This window comes from Anolis carolinensis, chromosome 3 (assembly GCF_035594765.1).
Source record: "Anolis carolinensis isolate JA03-04 chromosome 3, rAnoCar3.1.pri, whole genome shotgun sequence".
NCBI lineage: Eukaryota > Metazoa > Chordata > Lepidosauria > Squamata > Dactyloidae > Anolis > Anolis carolinensis.
Window position 1 is genome coordinate 97366716 of NC_085843.1, and position 20855 is coordinate 97387570.

Consider the following 20855-nt stretch of genomic DNA (forward strand, 5'->3'; position numbering starts at 1 on the left):
GGGAACTATAATAGCTAGAGTAAAAGGAAAAAGAAAATATAAAGAAAACATTTGGAGCAAATTCCATCTCCTTTGCCTCAAATGACAAACCTTCAGTGACCCCTTGAAATCATAGGGTTTTTTTTAGTCAAAGAGTTCATTTCATTTCTCCATTGGTAAAGGAACCAAATGGAGTTAGTACTTTAGCGCAGCTATATCCTTTGGCTGTGACTTCTCGTGCTTTATAAACACGCAGAATAATATGTACAATTACTACAGGGACTGTAGAATTTTACTTAATTTTTCTCACAGTCAGTGGACAGTTGTTAAGACAAAAACTAGCATCCTTCTAATTACTCAGGTATATTCATAGGTGAGTCATGGTAAAGTCTTATTCTTGTGAGAAGACTGTAAGGGGTGCTACTTTCTGACATGGACATGCTTCTTCATATTACTGCCCATCTGTTCCATGATGAATAGTGACAGAAGTTGTTTAAGCTCAGGGAATCCCATTTTCTTCTTTCTACAACTTTTTATCTTATGTAAGCTGCTATTCTATTGTTTAAAGACAACTGATCTGTCAGATAATCATGTTTTATAACATTTATACATTAGAAGTACCATGTAGTATATACACTTGCTGTGTGTGAGAATAAGAGCTGGACGCAAGGCTCAGCAATCTTTGCAGGACGAGCCGCTACCTTCTATTGCTGTTTTAGTGAGGAAGCAAGGATATGGAGAAGGTGATACCAACTTTTCACAAATTTGTGGCCGGAGAAATGCACATGCAACTTCAGAGGCGAGATTAAGTTTGAAATGCCTGTGTCAGGAAACTAATTGATGAAAAGCCAAGCCTGCCGTCCATTCATGGAGCAGCTGTGTAGACAGGATGGCAAGAACACTGGACGAAAAGGGGCTCATTAGAGAGTGATAAGCAGCTGAGGGGATTAAGACACACATGCCATGAGGCTTATTGACAGGGCTGACAGTTTCCTTGAAGATGAAAATAATGGCCAGTATCAGAGACAAAAAGAGGGCAGGAGGTAGGGCTGGCATGGGGGAATGGGATGGGGACAGTGTAAAATGAAGAAAAAAGAGTAAGTTGAAACCATTATGAACAAGTCCCAGAAAAATGTGAAATACTCCACTATGTTTCTATTTATTCTTAGCATAAATAGATTTGGAATTTTGGGCCACACATTATTTGGCTAACCCTTTTATGAATTTTGCCAGGTGTATTAGAAATCCAAGATATTCTTGGACACAGACATACTTTTGAAAGCACTTCAAAATAGCCCACTAATTAAGAGGGGGTACAGATGTTATTTTTTAATCCAGTGTCATAAACAAATCTTAATTAGTGTTTTAACTGCCAGACCTTTGCTCCAACTGGATTGTGATATAGCAATAACCCATGGTTATATGGTTCTGTAGAGGGTTGGACTATGGTTTCTAGTATTTCTTATCATTGTCTTTGCTGACTGGGGCTGCTTTATTTTATTTTTGTTTCCCACATTTGTACCCCGCCCGTCTCAGCTCGAAGGGGACTCAGGGAAGCTTTACAGCAGGCAACAATTTGATGCCAACACATAAATTCGAAAATAAACAAATACAATTAAATTTCATACAATTAAAACATCTATTACTAAAACAACAATTAAAATCACACAAATTTAAATAGTAGTCCAAGGCCTGTCCATTTGTTGATCACATTAATTTGTTATCAGTATTGCACTGCTTCAAATAGGAGTTGTAGTTCAACAACATGTAGAGGGCTGCTCAAATCCCAACTTCACTCTAATCCAAAAAGCAGTTGTTGATCTCTACATAAATACTAGCACTTGCATTTACTTTAAAAGTCTTGATAGAATCACTGTGTTTTTCTTGGTCCTACATTTCTGTCTGTTGTCTTCATCTTTGGAAGTTGGCATCCATTCGAAATACAAAGCTGATTCTGAATTATGGGTTATAGTGGTTGCCTTTATTTACAGCAGCTCCCCCTTGTGGTAGAACTTGTAACAGAATAGTGGTTCTTCTCATATGGTAAACATGGAGACCACAAGTTACATAGATGGGCCCAGTTTTCTTATGATGTATATAGCTAGCATATGTGACAAGGCTGAGGTAGAACTAATTTACCCCATCCACATAGATAGATGAATTTATGATAGATTACTATGTTATGAAACAGCAGATAAGAAAATTTAGTGATTCCGATGAAGATGGTTTTAACTTCCCACATTGGTGAACTTCAACATTCTGTACAATTGTTATTTGTGGCATCACTGTTGCCATATTATCCAAACATTACATGAGCCGACAATGAGAGGCAATGACAATTCATAACAGGGCTGTCCTTGCCCGAGAAAACCCTACAAAATTCATGACGCCAAGTGTTTCTACATTAGGTGCAATACTTGGAGTAGACTGCTCTGGGGCGGTCATGGGTATACCATGGAGAGCCAACAAGTACCTGTGTGGAAGCGCCTTGAAGCCATTTTGTAGTCATTGTCACCATCTGGGTCAGGAGTTCATTGGCACTAGTGCTCTATCCTCCCAGGAGCTGATATCACTGCTTCACCAGGCAGAAGCAGTTCCCAATCAGAGCCTTGTTGACAATTTTTTTCTGATAAGATCAAAATAACTGCGTGATTACCAGAAGCAAAATTGGAAGCAATGCTCTTTTTAGATGTTGGCAGGCAAAATCGTGGTGGGTCTTTTTGACATGTAGACACCGAGTTACCTCTGCATTAAAAAGTTGTTTTGCAGACGGATTCCAATAGAATACTGATGGGATGGGGCAAACATCATGTGATCGGACCAGTTCGAAATCATTCCCAAACAGTCTCAGAAATTGAGTCTTTCCTAATGTGATAAGGTCCTGAGTTCTCCAACTGGGATCAAATTTAGTTTCCCATCTCTCAAGAAACATAGGCAGGAAAAAACAGCATGTTGAAAGTTTCCTTTACTTTGCAGGAACATTGTTTTTTCCCACAGAACATAAACAATGTGCCTCTTGAGAACCATGTAGGAGTTTGAGGGACATGCAGCTTTGCAATACAAAAAACTTTGCTCACTGTGTTTTCACTACCCAGCCTTTGCTGATTGAATGTTTGCAGCCTAAATATCACCCTTAAGGAAAAGAAATTCAGTCATTGAAGCTGCAGTCTTGCAAGTTATAATGTTGGTCAGTTTCTGTTTTATATTGCAAGTGGCATCATTTCCAGGAGAAGGTGTGTGGTTTCTTGAAGACTAGGCAATTTTCTGGGAAAACTGCAATTTCCCCATTATTGTGATGAAGAAAAAATCCTGGATGTCTCAAATCAATTATCTGTAGGCAGAGACAGTGCTGTTGGTAGGGGGCTTATCCAATCTGAACTATGAGTTGATGTTGCCCTGAACATGTCATCCCAGAAACCTATTTTCCCGAGAAAAAGGAAAATCACATATGGGTCTGAATGCTTTTGCATCTATTTCTTGTTGCTCAGTTATCTCCATCCTGTAGGGCAGGGGTCCTCAAACTTTTCAAGCAGAGGGCCAGTCCATGATCCACGGGGGGCCGGACTATAGTTTGAGGAAAAAATACTGCACATGTCTTATTTGTAGTGCAAAAACACACACACACACACACACACACACACACAAACACACATGAAATAACAATGCCATATTTAAAAATAAGAACAATTTTAACTAACAACCTATCAGGATTTCAATTGGAAGTATGAGCCTGCTTCTGGCCAACAAGATAGTCAAGTTAATTAGGATGGTTGTTGTTGTGTGCCTTCAAGTCATTTCAGACTTAGGGCGAACCTAAGTCTAAAAATGAGGGCAGGGGGCAGATAAATGACCTTGGAGGGCCGTATCTGGCCCACTGGCCTTCGTTTGGCGACCCCTGCTGTAGCATTTATTTCCTGATGTGGAGAAAGTTTTCAAATGACTTTAAAAATGTCTTTTCAGCAAGTGTAGTACTCAAATTTAAAGCTATCCATTTTGATCTTTGAATCTGTGGCAACTATGGACACTGTGACTACAGCTGTGACAACTGTAGGGCTGTAAATAGTATCCTATTCCTGCTTATTCCAAAAGCACAGAACAAGCTTATATGTTACTTCAGAAATAAACCTCTGAGTTCAATGGGATTTACTCCCACATAAATGTGTATGTGAGTGCAAGTTAAATTTCACTGAAAACTGGTTCAGAATTATTCTTGCTTTTTTTCTCTTTTCAAAATATTTAAGCACAGCATTCTTCAGTAGTTCAGTATTTTATCTAGGGTGTCATTTGATTTGTAGAGGCTAAAGTTTCCAGGACATTGCCCAGGACAGTGAGATGTTTAAGTCATTGCAGTAATCTTATGCAGCAGAACATCCCAAGATTTGTCTCTAAATGAACTCTGGTCTCTTCCAAGTCACGGGGTCTTTGTGTGCCATCGCTATAACATGCTAAAAACATCCATCCTGATACAAATTTAGTAACTGCTTCTACATCAGTTTACAAAGTTGTGTCATACTGCTGGATTAACATTAGTCGCATACCTAAGGAGCTTGTGGCAGCTAAATTATATGTATGGGTAGCTTGCCTGTTTGGTGCTTAATATTTTTCATGGATAGTAGCAGCATTTTGTGACTGGATTATTAAATCTTAGGAAAAATTGTAAATTAAGGGGTTTATGATAGGAAACATACAAAGCATGTAAAATGTAGAGAAGCTGAATAGGATTTTTTTTCTCCCTGTCTCATAATATTGGAAATAACTTTTAAAGCTAAATGGTTGAACAAAAGATAGAAAAGACAATTTCTTCAACATCAGCTTGTTAATGCAATGGATAATAGATCTGTAGTGGCTTCTGGTATAATGACTGTATCAATGGCCATTGCTGGGAAGTACTGATAGGTAGCTGTTTTTGCATAAAGAATGTTGGCCTAAATAGGTCTTTAGTCTGATCAAAAATAATTCTCCTTATGTTCTTATGAAACTAATGAGGAAAAAAACCTGGGTGAAATGGAGAATGATTCACCATCATCTCTGAACCTCCCCCTACTCTACTGGAAATACAACTGGAGAAGAAGAGAGGAAAACCATGTTTGCATTTAGGTATCAGCAGGACCGGTCCTATATAATTTTCAAGTGTAAGCAAGCAGTATTTTTGCCCCCCCCCCGCCCCAAACTAATCACTGAAAAATAAAAGGTAGAAGGTAGAGGTAAATAGAATATATACCTCTGTGTGTGTAACACACACACATATATATGAGGCAATATGGTCCCTGCATATGTGTTTGTATGTGTGTGTGTGTATATATATCTATATATCTTTGGTAGGGAGCCACGGCAGAGGAACCTTCCTGGGAGCAAGGCCTAATAATAATAGTAATAAATCATCCCAACAGAGGATTCCCCCAGGCAGAAAGCAGCCAAGCTTTGAAGCTGAAAGGCTATTCAATGCCACTCAGAAAACAGGAATTCCAGACAGGAAACAATCAGGGCCAGCTAACACCTCCCAACAAAGGATCCCCCCAGGCAGAAAGCAGCCAGGCTTTGAAACCGCAAGGCTTTTTAATGCTAATCAAGTTGGCCAAGTGCAACATTTACACCTGTCCCCAACAGACAATAGTTCTTTCTTTTTCCCACCCTGAACATTCCACATATATAAGAACCCCACTTGACTAGTTTCCAAGAGACCTCACAATCTCTGAGGATGCCTGCCATAGATGCAAGCGAAATGCCAGGAGGTAATGCTTCTGGAACATAGCCATACAGCCCGGAAAACTCACAGCAACCCAGTGATTCTGGCCATGAAGGCCTTTGGCAACACAATAAATTAATCATCCTCCTCCTCCTAGTTATGAAGCGATGGGTAATAATAATAATAATAATAATAATAATAATAATAATAATAATAATAAGGCTAGATAAGGAGAGACAGTTAATACATTTACTATTATCACACTAGATAAGGACAAGGGGTAATAAATTCATTATTACTATTATGGGAGGGAGGAGAAGAGGAAGGAAGGAAGGAAGGAAGGAAGGAAGGAAGGAAGGAAGGAAGGAAGGAGAAGAAGGAAGGGAGGAAAGAAGGAAGAAGAGGAAGAAGGAAGAAAAGAAAGAAGGGAGGAAAGGAAAAAGGCAGGAAGGAAAGAAGGGAGGAAAGAAGGATGGGAAGGAGGGAGAAGAGGAAGGAAGGAAAGAAGAAAGAGAAGAGAAGAAGGAAAGAAAGAAAAAAGGAAGAAGAAAATGGCTTCTGTCTCCCTCTTGGTCCTCCACCCGCAGCGTCCGCAGTGTCCTCTGCCTCTTGCAGGATGGTGAGTGGTGCACCAGGGACCCAGCTAAGAGTGCAGAGGGCTGAGCCGGGGGAGAAGGGAGGGAAGGAGAAAGAAAGGAAAGAGTGAAGGAAAAAGGAAGGGCAGAAAGGGAGAGGAGGGAGAAGAGGGAGCGCGCCAGGGGATCCTCAGCCCCGCCCCGCCTCCTTCTCCCCTGGCAGGCCACTCGCTCAGCACCAGAGGTTCCAAGGGACTCCCATCAGGGAACCCAGAAAGGGAGGGAGGGAGGAAAGGAGTCCCCACTCGCCCTCTCACCCTCCCTCCCTCTCTGGTGGCTGCTCCCCCGCCCGCACACCTTTTCTCCCCTGGCTCAGCCCTCCACGCCCTCAGCTGGGCCCCGGTGCGCCACTCACTGTCCTGCGAGAGGCTGCGCCTGGGCGGAGGGCGAAGGACCAGGAGGGAGGCAGAAATCCAGCGGCGGCAGCAGCAGGAAACAAAGCCTGAGCCCGCTGCTGCTGCTGCTTCTGCTGCGGGTGATGACATGGGCATCGGAGGGCGGAAAAGAGAGAGAGGTGCCCCAGGGACATAGCTAAAGGGGCAAGGCACAAAGAGGGGAGCCAGGGAGGGAGGCACTTAAGGCACCCCCTCAGGCACAAGTTTGTGCCCCCTAGAGGATTGCACCTTCAGCAACTGCATAGTTTGCGTATAACTGGAGCCGCCCCTGGGTATCAGTCCGATGCTATTCAACTCAGTGTAAACTCCCTTTGAGGTAGAAAGTTAGCGGGATAAGATATTTTTAAAAACACGTTCGAGTATAGTAATCCAACACAAATATCAGGGTGTTCTATGGCTATGCAACAGTTTTTGCTCTCAGATGGAAAACGTATTGGGATTAGTTGTATAAAAGGCTTTAGGTACTTATATGCTCCAGATTTTTTCAGAAAAGGTATCTTATTAAGTGATACTGGGCTAATTTTTAATAGGATGTTTAATTGAACCTTTTGAAAATGACTTTAAGAAGATGAAAAATGCAATTCGCCCTACCCACCCACACAATACCAAAAGGGTATTTCTTTTAAATATTTAAGACTAGCTGATATGTTTGGTATTTAGTTAGAATTCAAGTGGGAAATGTGCAAACTGAAGGGAGAGTCATTAAATCAATGGTTATGTGGGCTTCAAATACTATTTCGTAGTTATACAGCAAACTACTCTTGCCCCCAAACTTTATAGCAGCCTTTAGGGGTGTTTTTTAAATCTTACAATATTGAATGGGTTCCAAAGTGCAGGCCCACAGAATTACTGAATTTATAGAATTCAATCAAAACCTCCTTTGGAAATGCTCCCCAGGTTTAAAAGCTTTTTTCAGTATAACATGTAGAGCCAATATTCAAGAAGCATAAATACACAGATTTCTTATACACAATGAGACTATTGTGGGATTGTTTAGATCCAACTCACAGCACCTTTTCATCATATGTCATCGTTATGATCTTTATAAGGTCTGTAGGATCACAATTTGTATTAATGGTATATCTCAGCAGTTTTCAATCTTACATTAAAATATTTACATGTTTCAATGAAAAAATTAATATGAGTCCCTTCATTTCCCTAGTGCTATACTCATAGATCCCTGTGAGAACCAGGAATCCAAATATTCAGAATTTGGGGCTCCTTGGAATAACGTCTTATGATATACTCTCCACCTTTGTGGTGGTCAGGAGCACAGGACTCACATGAAAGTGGGGGAAAGTGTGTGTGTTTTCACTTGAGAGAAAACTCTAGGAATCTCTAGGTCCTCCAGAGCAACTCACCTTTATAGAATCTCTAGCTCTTTCAGTGCAACATTGTGGTCTATTTCAGGCAGAGGTTGGCTATAGAGTCATTCTGGAGGATCTAGAGATTGCTAAAGAGAATACATTAATCAAATCTGCAAAGGTTAAACTCAAAAATTTGGAGGACTGACTGTATATTGTTAGTTTATGGTGGTTTGGGATATTTCAATCATTTGCACACCAGCAGAAATGTAGCTGGTTACCACCTAGATATCTAAAAAGGTTCTCAGGATACATGTTATTTTCCTACTTCTGCCTCTTCTAAACCTCTTGATCTTACCATATTTAATCTCAGAAAGCCATTTACCCTTTTCCTGCTCTTTAACATTCTAAATCTTTGCAGCAGTGCCATAGCCTTTCTCTTGCTTCCTGCTTCAGAATCTCATCGATTCTGTTTTTCTAGATTAAGTGTGAATTTAATACTCCAAAAGCAGACCAGGGAACCTTGTGTTTTCAGCAGTGTTCTATCTGCCACTTCAATAATCTTATCAGCAATGCCTTAGAAACCCACCCATATCCCCATCCAGTTTTAATGTGCAGAATCGTAATTGTTGTGCCACAACTCCTTGCTAATTTTCTAATCCTACCCCCAGAACCTTAACAAAGTGCCTCAGACTAAACTTGTTCAACTACAGCTTTGGCCTTGCACTTGATGCATACAAGTTGTTGGGCTGTAAAGAATACCTGAAACGTTATCTAGTCTACTACTAGATTTTATAATCATAGTATATAATTAAAGGGGGATTCCTAAAAGTACTGGAAACTAATTACCCATGGAGAGGTAACATAGAAGAGATTATTTCAATTATGATTAACAAAGTTTGCACACACACACACACACACACTTAGCAGCTCTTTCTGTGACTCCAAAACCCTTTCTGTCAAAAAGGTTGAATTCTCTCTTTGTGACTTTCCAGAAATAATTAATCTTTTAAATAGGTTACAATGACCATCTGCACTATTGAATGTTAAATGTGCACATTGTTTAAAATTAGAAGTGAACTTCCCACCAGTTCAATTTTGTTTCTTATGTTCAACATTTTGACAGTCTTTATGGCTCATGCAGGGGCCAAAGGACAAATAATCATCTCCTGAATTTACCGGTTATGTCTATTCCTGCCCAAGATATACAGACGATGTTTTGAGAAGAGAGCAGCACACAAGCTCCAGCTCTCGGCTAGTTAGGAATCAAACCGGAGTATTGAAAATGAGGACACTGGAATTGGATTTGGCATAACAGTTTTAAAGAAGTTAGGCTTAAGAATCTTCCATAATAATGCATCTCCCATTCCCATAACACCCATCTGTTTGTCTGTGGGTGTTGGGGAAAGGGAGACGAACTGAAAGGGATGCAAAAGGAAAATTAAAGGAAAGGGAGAAAATTACAGCCACTTAGGAAAGAAGAATAGAGCCTCTCTTGTTTAGACAAGATAAGACGGAGACTGGAGGATAACTGCATTGGTCAGGTGACTGTTTTTCTTCTGAGGATCCTTTGAGTGGCTGCACAGGTTGCCAAAATGGCCACACACACCAAAAAAACAAAAAAACAAAAACAAAACCTAAAAGTGGTCAGATACTTGTCTCCCTTTTAAAGTAATAAGATGTTTTATAGTCAGAAGAGTGTTGGGGCTAGAGAGAGACACAGAAGGAAGGGAAAGATGTAGGAGTGCAGAAAGGAAAAAAGAGGCAAGGAGTGGGATGTTCACCAACACACACACTCATGTGCATTGCATCCAGTGCAATGAATTTGCGAGATTTTTAGATCCACTACTCCCACTATTACACACAAAAATCCATCCCCACAATCTACGTAGCTGTAAATCACAAATCATATATGTCTCTATCAAGTGATGGATTCTGTGTTTTGAAAAAATATTAATTGAAGGTACAGATCCCTAGTGAGTCTTACAATTTCTGTAAGGTACGCCACCATTTAAAACACATACCCATCAAGCCACAAGTCCTCTTAATATCTGATGATGTTTTATCTGATTTTATATTAATTTGTTGACATCTCATTCAAAAGCCTTTAAACGGTCATGAAGATCCGTGCCTTTCCACCATGATAGTGCTGGCAGGTCTCAAATTGATATTTCTACAGGGGCAATAAAAGCTCTGCTGGGTCACTCCCTTACCCAGTCTTTATATAAAATAGTAAGTGGTGTGTGTAAGGAGTTTCACTCTCTACACAAGTTGTTTCTATAAATTCCAAAAGTACCCTTTGTACCAAAAAAAAAAATCTGGTAATCCCTGATGTAGTCACTAGGTGGCACTGGATTTAGTTGCATTCCTGTGTAGAGTGAAGAGTTTCCCATTTTTGTCCTGTCCATATTTGAGAGAGATTATGATGCTGCTGTCTAACTTTGTGACTGCTGTGTCCCTCAAACCAGTGGAGTTGGGGAACTTTTGGCCTTCCAGATCTTTTAAACTGTCATTTTCATTATCTCCTAATCTCTCATTGGCTATGATGCCTTGGTGTTCTAGACGTCCAAAATATTTGGAAGACAAAACGTTCCTCAGACCTCCTCTAAAGATGCATCTACACTGCAGAATTAATGCAGTATGACATGACTGTAATGCTATGGAATCCTGGGAGTTGTAGTTTGATGAGGAACCAGCACTCTTTGTCAGAAAAGGATAAAGACCTTGCAAAACTAGAAGTCCTATTATTCCATACCATTGAGCCATTGCAGTTAAAGTGATGTCAAACTGCATTAATTCTCCAGTGTATATGTGCCATGAACCTTTTTGCACAAAAAAGCTGTAAGAACAGTTAGGAGCTGTAGTTTTTGTATCAGTTATCTGAGAAGTTGATAGTTTAGTTAGAGAGGGATGATTTATATTAGCCTTTTGTGTGACTCTGCCAGTTTCTGCCACTATAATTAATGATATCTTCATTACAGTGTGAAACATTGAACAGAAGATGTTATTTGACACATAGATAAAAAGCAGAATAGCAATTGGATCGTGATTGAGCTCATAGATTATTTAGGTACACTTTATTACTGAGATTCATTTGTCTCCTTTGGGGACAGTACAGTTCTAATGTGTATTATCTGGCTGCCTTTCTTTATTCACTGCTGATTTCCATCTTTTAAGTGGTTCTTGCAGGGGTGGTCAGTGGCCAGTTCTTTCCCCCAGAACCTCCATCAAACATGCCACAATATTTCTGGTGCATCAGAAGTGAGAGCCCATCTCTTCTCACTACCTTTTTGTCTACCTTTAAGGGGACTTTGTGGGTGGAGATGAGAGAAATAAACAGACTTTATTTTAAAGGAAGCTCTGGGGACTCACTAGGGAGACGGGAGTTTTATAGGGACCACCATATGTAATTTCCCCAGCCATAAGTCAGTGAAGACTTCCATTCATTTTTCTACATATTCCTTCACATGACTTTTAAAATTATTCCATAATAAGAGTAAGATATAATATGTTGCTTTTATACAGCTCTGAATCTTAGCCAAAACGTCAAAATATTAAAAATTATGTCTACATTGAGTTACTTGTTCCAGCTAATAAGTCTTATATGTATAAGTGTTGGCTTATCATTCAGCTATTGCTTCAGTGGATCTGTTCGAATTTGGGCCTGGAGTTGGATTTAAAACACAGGCTTTTTGTTGTTGTTCTCAAAATTTCTTGAATAAGGATTTTAAAGTTATGTAATGGTACTTTATTTGGGCCTTAAATGTTCCAGCTAGTGATTATTCAGGGGTGTTTGATATTTTCTAAAAACATGGCTAATATGCTTCAATTCTATTTACAGTAATGCTTTTAAGAAACCTCCAGACCATAATTACAATCTTTTCCTTTCAGGCAAAAAGCCCGTAGCTTTGTTTCAACAATATTATACCTACCTAAGATTTTGGAATAGCAGTCATTTTAACAGTGGCGCCCAATAATTAAAGAACACAGATTCTTTCTGCTAAAAGCATGTAAAGGAAACTAGTAGTCAAGTACACATTCTTGCATTTATACATTTTAATATACTTTTTCTGCTTATCCTGAAGCATCTGCAGACCAGACTGAACTTACACCTGTATACCAGATTAACTTGCAGTGTGGCGTGAAGAAAACATGACAATGTAATTGGAAGATAACAAATATGTAGCCTGAAAAACTTCTAGCTGAAATGATTACATGCAAGGCCATAAAAATGCTTGACAGTCAGAAATCAAATTGGCATTGCAGGACTATAAATCAAGAAGCAAAGATTATAGGTGTTTTATCCATAGAATTAAATAGCTGGAATGGCCCCAGAGGCGAACTGAGGCCATCCCTACTGCCTTAATGTGACATTGAACCATCTTTATGTGCATCAAAAGAGGGAGCTGTGATTCATTTCCATTATACACAAGCAGCTCTATTTTTCTTCTGCCTTAGGACAGAATGGAAAGACTTAGCAATGTGAACAACCCACAGATTAGAAAAGTCACTTTTTGAATATGTATCCCACAATTGTTCCGTTAGCATCATCATTAGCTGTTCTGGATAGAGCTCTGTAGATTAAAAGACTGGTTGCAGCTGAATAGGAATTTTTCCTACTGCTTCTTCTGGATTCTAAAGTCCATTGATGAGAACAACACAGTGAGATTGGTAGAAAGATGATGGACCAAGCAACTTTTTTCATCAAGAAATAGTATGAAGACTGCCTGCAGCTTATCAGCGAGTTAATTACAAAATAATAACAATTGTAGAAATCACAAAATAATTGAAACCCACTTCTCTTGTGCATGGACCTCAGTGGATGGTGAGAGCTCTTCCTCCAATTCCAAGTGCAATTGCTATGGTCTGTAAGGGATTAAAGAGCAGTCAGGCTCAGTTTCATAGTGGCTGGGCCTCAGCAGCTAATGAGATCTCCTCCTCCTCCTCCATCATCATCATCATCTTTATTTATATCCCACTTTACCTTCCTAAAAAGAGACTCTTGTTCATGTTCCAACTGCAATGTGAGCAACCCTTAGCTTAGACTTCAGAGTGGGGATTAGAACAGCCAGGAATTACTGAAACTAGTTTCTGTTCCTCCACCCCCTTTTCCTTGTGTATTACACTTTATTTAGATTGCAAACCTGAAGCCAGAAAACCATTAAATGGATAAATTATAAGTAATTCAGAGAATTTTTATGGTTGAATATGATAAATAAATTAATGTCCCTTTTGGGTATGAGAGCCAGCATGGTGTAGTGGTTTGAGTGTTGGATGACTGGAGACCACCGTTTGATTTTCCGCTCAACCACATAAACCCACTGGGGAATTTTGGGCAAGTCACACTTTTGCAGGAGACAATGGCAAACCCTGTCTGAACAGATCTTTCCTAGAAAACATCATAGGGTCACCATAAGTCAGAAACAAATTGAAGACACACAACAACAGCAGCACCAACAACTGAGGATAGTTATGAAAACCTGATTTTGACATTCAGGTTGTCCCCCCTCCCCCTTGCCAGTGTTGAGCAACACATAACATATCCCTCCCCTTCCACTGTTTCTGTTCCCAAATAACCTGATGTTCTTAAGGAGACTTCATTTCAGGGTTTGCAGCAAGACGTTCTGTAATTATCTGCCTGCTGAAGTCCCTGTCTAACGCCTACCCTCTAGTTATGACACTGAGAAACAGCACGACATGACAGTTTTGTCCTTGAGAAGCTGCACAATCAACATTCATTCAGATTTTCTTGGGGAAGAGGAGGGGAAATCTACCTAACACTCCCCAGACTGTAGACCTTGTAATATCTTCGCCAGCTCTCTATCTCAGCTGTCAGCCTTTTTGTTGTGTGCCTTTGAGTCATTTCTGACTTACTGCAACCCTAAGGTAAACTTTGTTTTTTGGCAAGATTTGTTCAAAGGGGGTTCAACATAGCCTTTTTTCTAAAACTGTGACTTGTTCAAAGTCATCCAGTGGCTTTCTACGGACAGGTGAGCCTTCAAACCCTGGTCTATGTAGTAGATATAAATCAATAGTAGATATAAAAGAATGATGCAAGTATTGTATGATAAATTAAATATCTGCTATGTGACAAAAGCAATTATTGTATGAAAAATTTTAAATTCAATAAAAACTATTAAAAAAAACCTGGTCTCCAAGATCCTATTGTAACACCCAAACCATTATACTATATTAGCAAAATTGCATCCCCCATATTTGTCATTGGCATATACCAGTTACACAGTAAGAGGTAACTGAAAAGGTAGCACTCACCCCGAGACCCTCCTATGTCAGGCCTTCTTCATGTGTCAAGGAATGTTATCACAGACAGAGGTTATTTACCATGTACTATCCTTGCCAGTTGTGAATCCAAAAACAGTTAAGCTGTCGTCAATCTACACTTTATTTTAAACACCCAGCTAGCATTTACACCCCTCCTGCCCTTTAATACAAAAGTGAGTGCAGACAACTAATTAAGTTGGCAGAGACAATTTGTATGGATACTTCTAGAACTTGATTTAAAATGTTATGAAGCCTTCAATGCTTTACTACCCTCTATTGTTTTGTCATTGGAAAAGCCCATTACAAAGGATACAGATTTCTAATTGTTCAAATTCTGGAATACCAAGGAATAGTTTTGTTGTATTTATGTGATTTCAAGTCCCTTGTTGACTTGATTCCATAGGGTTTTTAAGGCAAAGAATACTCAAAGGTGGTTTTTCCAGTTCCTTCCTATGAAATATATCTACTGCACCTGGTGTTTATTAGAAATCTCCCATCCAACTCCTAACCATGACTAATCCTGATTAAGCTATCAAGGTCAGACTGAATATGGTGCCTTTTGAGTCTGTTGGTAGCACCCTCAAATGTTTACTACAAAATTGAGTAAGGAAGTCAAATACTTTTTTGCCTGTTTAGCAAAATGAGTCTAATGAGTTTGTCCTAAGTTATTTTGATCTAAATCTAGTTGTTCTGACAAGAAAACCCACTGAATCAATGGAATTTACATAAGTGTTGAGTTACTAATTTCTCATTGATTCAGTGAATTTATTGAAAAAACAATTGGATTTAGTCCTCTCATTCCTGGAGTTATCACTCTCGTGTAATTGTTTGTCTTTTGCTGACACGCTAAAGAGGATCAAATTAGCCTCCAAATTACAGAGTACTAGAAAAATGCCTCTTTTGTATGGCAGGGTCACTTTTTGATTATAGCAATTGCTCCACTGCAGGTAGAGCAATAATGATAAATCTTTAACATGAACAGGGCAATTGAGGTTTCTTCCTGGTGAGATTTTTCTTCAGAATGGTTAGTTGTGTAAATGGCCATGCTGAGTTGACCTGTGCTACTGCAGTTTTCTTCTGGGGGATCCATTTGGACTGTCATGGGCTGGATGGCAATTAGAGCCCACATGTGTATGTGACCTGTACATCTCCTACTGAGGAAGAACTTGCTCTGTCACACGATACTGAAAGTAGCATTGTTTATAAGATAATGTTTTCTTCCAAAAGAACCATAACATCCAGAGAAGGAGAGACTACCACACTCTGAGGCAATGGCATAGACAAGCAAAACTTAGCATCAGGAAATTTTTCCTAATGTTTAGCCTGAATCTCTTTGTCTGCAGTTTGAATCCACTTCTTCATGTCCTAGGGCCCTTCCACACTGACCATATAATGCATGTTGAAGCCAAGGCGGCAGTAATTACAAAATTCATGCTGTCAATGCACACTGCAGCTTGCATCTAAGGATATATAATGCATTTTAAAAGTCTCAGAAAAGTCTGGGTTAAGCCAATAATATGTTGCAGCAGGTGCCAGTGTATCCCAGATCCAGGGCAAAGTCAGCCCCTCAAAATGCGGAGCACATTATAGACAAACACCCCTGGTGAAACGCATTGTAGACTCCATTACAGGAGTTGCCCAAAAGTGGCCCAAGGGCATGGCTGAGTAAGAGGGGTAATTGATTATCTCCGCTGCTAACTGTCACTTTCCTGTTTTTTCACCTTATATGCCTTCAATGTGCTGATGCACATCTCTGCAGAAAATGAAGAAATAAAACCCAGCCAAGCAGTTTGAGGTCAGGTTCTGTGGTTCATGTAGTCATCTTCCTGGCCTCAAACTGGTTTCAGGCATGGCAGTCTGATAAACCAGTTCCTTCCAAACTGGTTTTATGCTGGATTATAGTGTCAGTGTAGAAGCGCTCCTACTCTCTAGATCAGGAAAACCTAACATTACAAAACAATTGTTATCTCCACTAGTCTAGCTTGCCAGATGGCTGTATCTCTGCCTGTGGTGTTTTTTGTAATCAGAATTTAGTTAGTATGAATCTTGTGCTAGTTATATTGAAACAGTAACTCAATTTTTCTTGAGATTGATCCACTTTTTGAAACTGATGAACAAAGTGGTAGACATTGTAGTAAGTAGCTCCAAAATGTCAAGATGATTCTCACCTTATGTCATCACTCTCCGCAATTTACTTAAGTGTTTAGTGCTTAGGACAAAATTAATTCTATGTCTTCTGCAATATTTTAAATAAAACAAGTTGTTTTCAGTTGCAACATAACACTAAAACAGAACAGTCATACAACACCATAATCATGTCTAATTTTTGATTGTATGATTACAAATATTGCTGATTGAGAATATTTTTTTAAATTAGAAGTTTTTGTTGTGTTTTAGGAAAGACTGGTACAGTTGAGGTGAATGAGTACCACTTTGTATCACAGACAATTATAAATATAATTTTAAAATCCTTTTGGGGCAAACCTTTTTTGTCCATTTTAGTTAATAGAAATTACTATTTGAATGTTACATTAGCACTTTCTAGTTTACATAAGCAGATGCAATAACATGTTCTGTTATTGGTGAAAATTCCTACATTGTTGTTGTTAACAACAAGTAAAACCTTAGGCTAATTATTAATCTAAAAGCATTCTGGGCGTACATATTCCTTGTAATACAGGGTGTTTGAAAAAGAACTCCCTAGTTTCAATGTGTTTTAACTTAAAACTAGGAAGTTCTTTTGTATATAGCTGCTTATTTACAATTGGCAAGAGAATTTAAAGTGTTAAAATCATGATTTAGAATATAAAAACATGCTGAATAAAGCTACCCTTTTTTGTTATTTAATTTATATTCCGTTGTTATGAAAAAGTGTGATATCCCAGACACTTTGTCATTAGCTCTGTTTGTGTGCTGGTTAGTGCTGTACTATACTTCAGTAAGACTGGAAAATTTATGTAAGTGTATCCTATATGTGTTTGTTTTTTCAGAGCTTTTAGCTAAATCAGTGGTTCTCAACCTGTGGGTCCCCAGATGTTTTGGCTTTCAATTCCCAGAAATCCTAACAGCTGGTAAACTGGCTGGGATTTCAGGGAGTTATAGGCCAAAATATCTGGGGACCCACAGGTTGAGAACCACTAAACTAAATGATATTTGCTAAAGATACTCAAAATACAGAGTGCTTCAAAATTGATGAACTTAATGAGATATCCCACATTTGCCAAGTTATTTTTTAGATTTGTTTCTGGTTCAAAATGGTTAGTAAAACTTGATAACGGGATAACTCATTAAACGGTTTGTAACTTTGTGTGTAATTGTAACACGTTGCCATCGTGCTTTGAAATTGGGTTCATCATTTTGAAATACCCTGTACATTTCATGGTAACTTGAAATTCATGACTTAAGAATAAATGTTACAATTAATGTTCTCTGTTTTTAAAATTCCAGGTGACCGAAATAGACGAAGAAGATGTCAAGTGGCTTTCAGCTACATGCCCCAGAATGAAGATGAGCTGGAGTTAAAAGTTGGAGACATTATTGAAGTTGTGGGAGAAGTAAGTAGGATTTTCCAAGATCCGCCATCACCCTATATTTACACTTGACACTGTCTAGCTCATTTTGGCTTTAGAATCAGAGAATGCCATTTTTTTGTGCTCAGAGACCTTCCCAAAGCTGCCACCCAAATTTGGGAGCAAATTACATAGCAAAAATCCACTGGCAATTACTAAAAACAGGAGGGAAGAACGGGAGGAATTTTCTGCTTTCTGTAATGGATTTTCCTTGCTGGGTGGTGAAGTTCAGTGTATGACAGGAAGGGATCCACTCCTGATACAGAAAATCCAAACAGTTCAATATATATGTGCAGATAGATATAGAGCCATTGAAAGAAAGGCGAATGAGATGTTGGTGCACCTGTCCCATAATGCAGTCAGCTTCCTTTTTCCACACATACCCATATATATTTATCAAAGTAGAGAGTAGGAATGATTATAAATATGGGAAATATGCACAAATCTCCCATTCACCAAACACATGTACAGGAAAGAGGAGAAAAAAGGCAGTGCTCCATTTTCCTCATTAGGATCTTCTACAAATTTGAGGCACATTTCTGGAGCATTTGAAATACAGTGGACAAAGAGGATGTGTTCCTCCCTCCTGGAGGGTTTTTGTGAGTGTATGTTTGTATGTCAAGATACATTGTGCATGGGAATCCAAAATAGTTCTAATGTTTGTGGTCAGACAAGAAAGTAGTGTGATGGTTTTTAAATAGCAACAGCATTTGGAATGTATCCCAATAGAATAGAACAGTATACCTAATGTAATTGGAAGGATACAAATCTAACTAAGAAGTCTATCCATGCTTACAAGAATTTGTATACTTTCTTTCGTTTCTTTGAAGGCAACTATTTTTTCAGTATGTGGGATCTGAACAATCCTCTATGCTTCTATACATTAACTATGAGATTTCTAATCTAGTGATAGATTTTATTGGGCATGTATATCTGGTGACAGGCTGCTTTAATTGATAATATATTTTCACCTGTAAGCATTTATTGGCTTCAGTAAATAGCATCATTTCAAACCACATGGCACAAGGATTTTGCCCAATTTGGATCTGCAGAATCAGCTTTAGGTGCAGTTTTGCATGCATTATAATCATATCTTTTAGCACTTCCAATTACAGTTGTTTGAACTAACAACGTATACACATATATCTTATCTATATTCATTTGGTATTAGGTTTTATATTGCACTTCCAAGATACATGATGCTTCAGATGTCATAGACAAAAAAATCCCTTAATAAAGATCTTATCATTTCACATTCAAGAGGCTTTGAAGGAACAGGGAGGGTAGGCTGATGTGAAAGAATACGCATTCATTTCAATTTCATATTTAGGCTTGATTTAGGATGAAAACTTAAGGCTTCATGGAAAAGCTTTGAGAGAAACAAAAAGATGTGGTTTATCATGAGTTTCTTGGGAGGAAGTTGTAGATGTCAGGGACAGCAAGGGAATTCGTTGAGAGCCAGGAGAAATGTAATTTGCTTCATAATAAAAGAGCTAGAATAGCAAAAGTCATGATTGAAGAGATGTGTTTGAGCTATGTCATTGTAGAGAGAAGAGCTTATACCAAGTTTGATATTGGGCAGGAAGCCAGTGTGGTATTTAAAGAGGACCTGTATAGTCAGAAAGATGAAAGAGTTTGGATGATTGGATTTTGAGTCAATGGAATTGATGAAGTGTCAGACACAAGATAAAGTGCTTTTATTATGATGTACAGGAGGATGCAAAATGGGATGGAAATAGAATAACTGTATGAAAGATTGATTATTCAGAAGCAGCCATGTTGGCCATGCAGGAAAATACAAAATACACAAAGCAGAACTACTATTGGGCCAACTCAAAACTATATTGCGCAAGTTTTCAAAGATTCACTCGCTTCCTCTTCAGCAAAGATGCTAAAATCATACAGATGAAGAAAAGTGGTGATATTAGAATGACAGGGCTACATTTCAGATACTACTCTGTGGTCAGTTAAAATAGTCTGGAGGGATCTTGGTGAAGGCAGAAGTTATCAAAATCTTTGGCAGTGTGAGAACTAGGGATGAAAGGCAATTAAAGTCAGGTAATATAATTTCAACTCCATTAGTAACACAAAAGTAACTTTTGTTTAGAACCAGCTGTTACTGCCCTATGCAAAACAAACTGCCTCTTTCCTTGAGAGAGAACATTTTTCTCAGAGTATGCCGATTTGGAGAAAGGACATGCATGGTACTAATCTGGCAAAGCTGGGAGAAAGGACATGCATGGTACTAATCTGCAGGTTTGTAAACCGTTCCACCTCTAAAAGAAAAAAAAACATATAAGGAAAGGTTTAAGAAGTTGGACATGTTCAAATTAATGAAGAGAAGACTGAGGGATGACACCGTTTTTAAATATCTCAAGAGAGGACGGGATGGGCCTCTTCTTTTGCCCCATTAGGTAGAACCAGGTTTTACGATTTTAGGTTATGTGAGAATGTAGTTCAACTGAATGTTCAGCAATGAACAAATTGTCTACAGAGAAAGTGGGGCCTCTTTCTCTCGATTTCTTCAAAAAGATGCTGGATCTGCTAGGTATGCTTTAGCTGGAGGTCCTGCATTGAGCAAGGGGTTGGACTCAATGGCCTACGAGGCTTCATATGACTCTTATGATTCTATCTAAATATAGAGTTTGATTCTTGCTCCAGTTTTACATTCTGTTCAGGCACAACAATTGAACTTTTATAAGTTGCATGTTTTATAGTTTATGGAGGAATGATTGACTTGGTATGCTTGCCTATACAATGTGAATATGAAAATGAGATACTAAATCTAAAAATAGACTAGAGGTGTAAATAATATTTTTCACAACGGCTTATGTTTTAAGGAAATAAATTGGCTATTATGCTGTAATGGAGCTAGCATGTCTGAACTTTGAAAGTTTTAGCAATTTCATACATATTTTGAGTAACAAGGAGATGAATGTATTTGAATTTTTGCTACTTGTCTAGGAAAAGTGTTTCGTATTTTTGTTACCCGTGGTCTGGGAATT

At 38.7% G+C, this 20855-nt stretch overlaps 1 protein-coding gene across 4 annotated transcripts in view; it reads left to right on the forward strand.

Moving 5' to 3' along the window:
* Positions 1-20855, forward strand: part of sh3kbp1 (SH3 domain containing kinase binding protein 1) — a 241000-nt gene that overhangs the window by 100652 nt on the left and 119493 nt on the right. For all 4 annotated transcript variants that reach the window (XR_010004972.1, XM_062977243.1, XM_062977245.1 and 1 more), the window contains exon 4: positions 17729-17835. Coding sequence is in view for 3 of the 4 variants with exons in the window: in XM_062977243.1 (XP_062833313.1) it covers positions 17729-17835 (107 nt within the window). In the remaining variant the exon portion in view is untranslated. The remainder of the gene's footprint in view (positions 1-17728; positions 17836-20855) is intronic.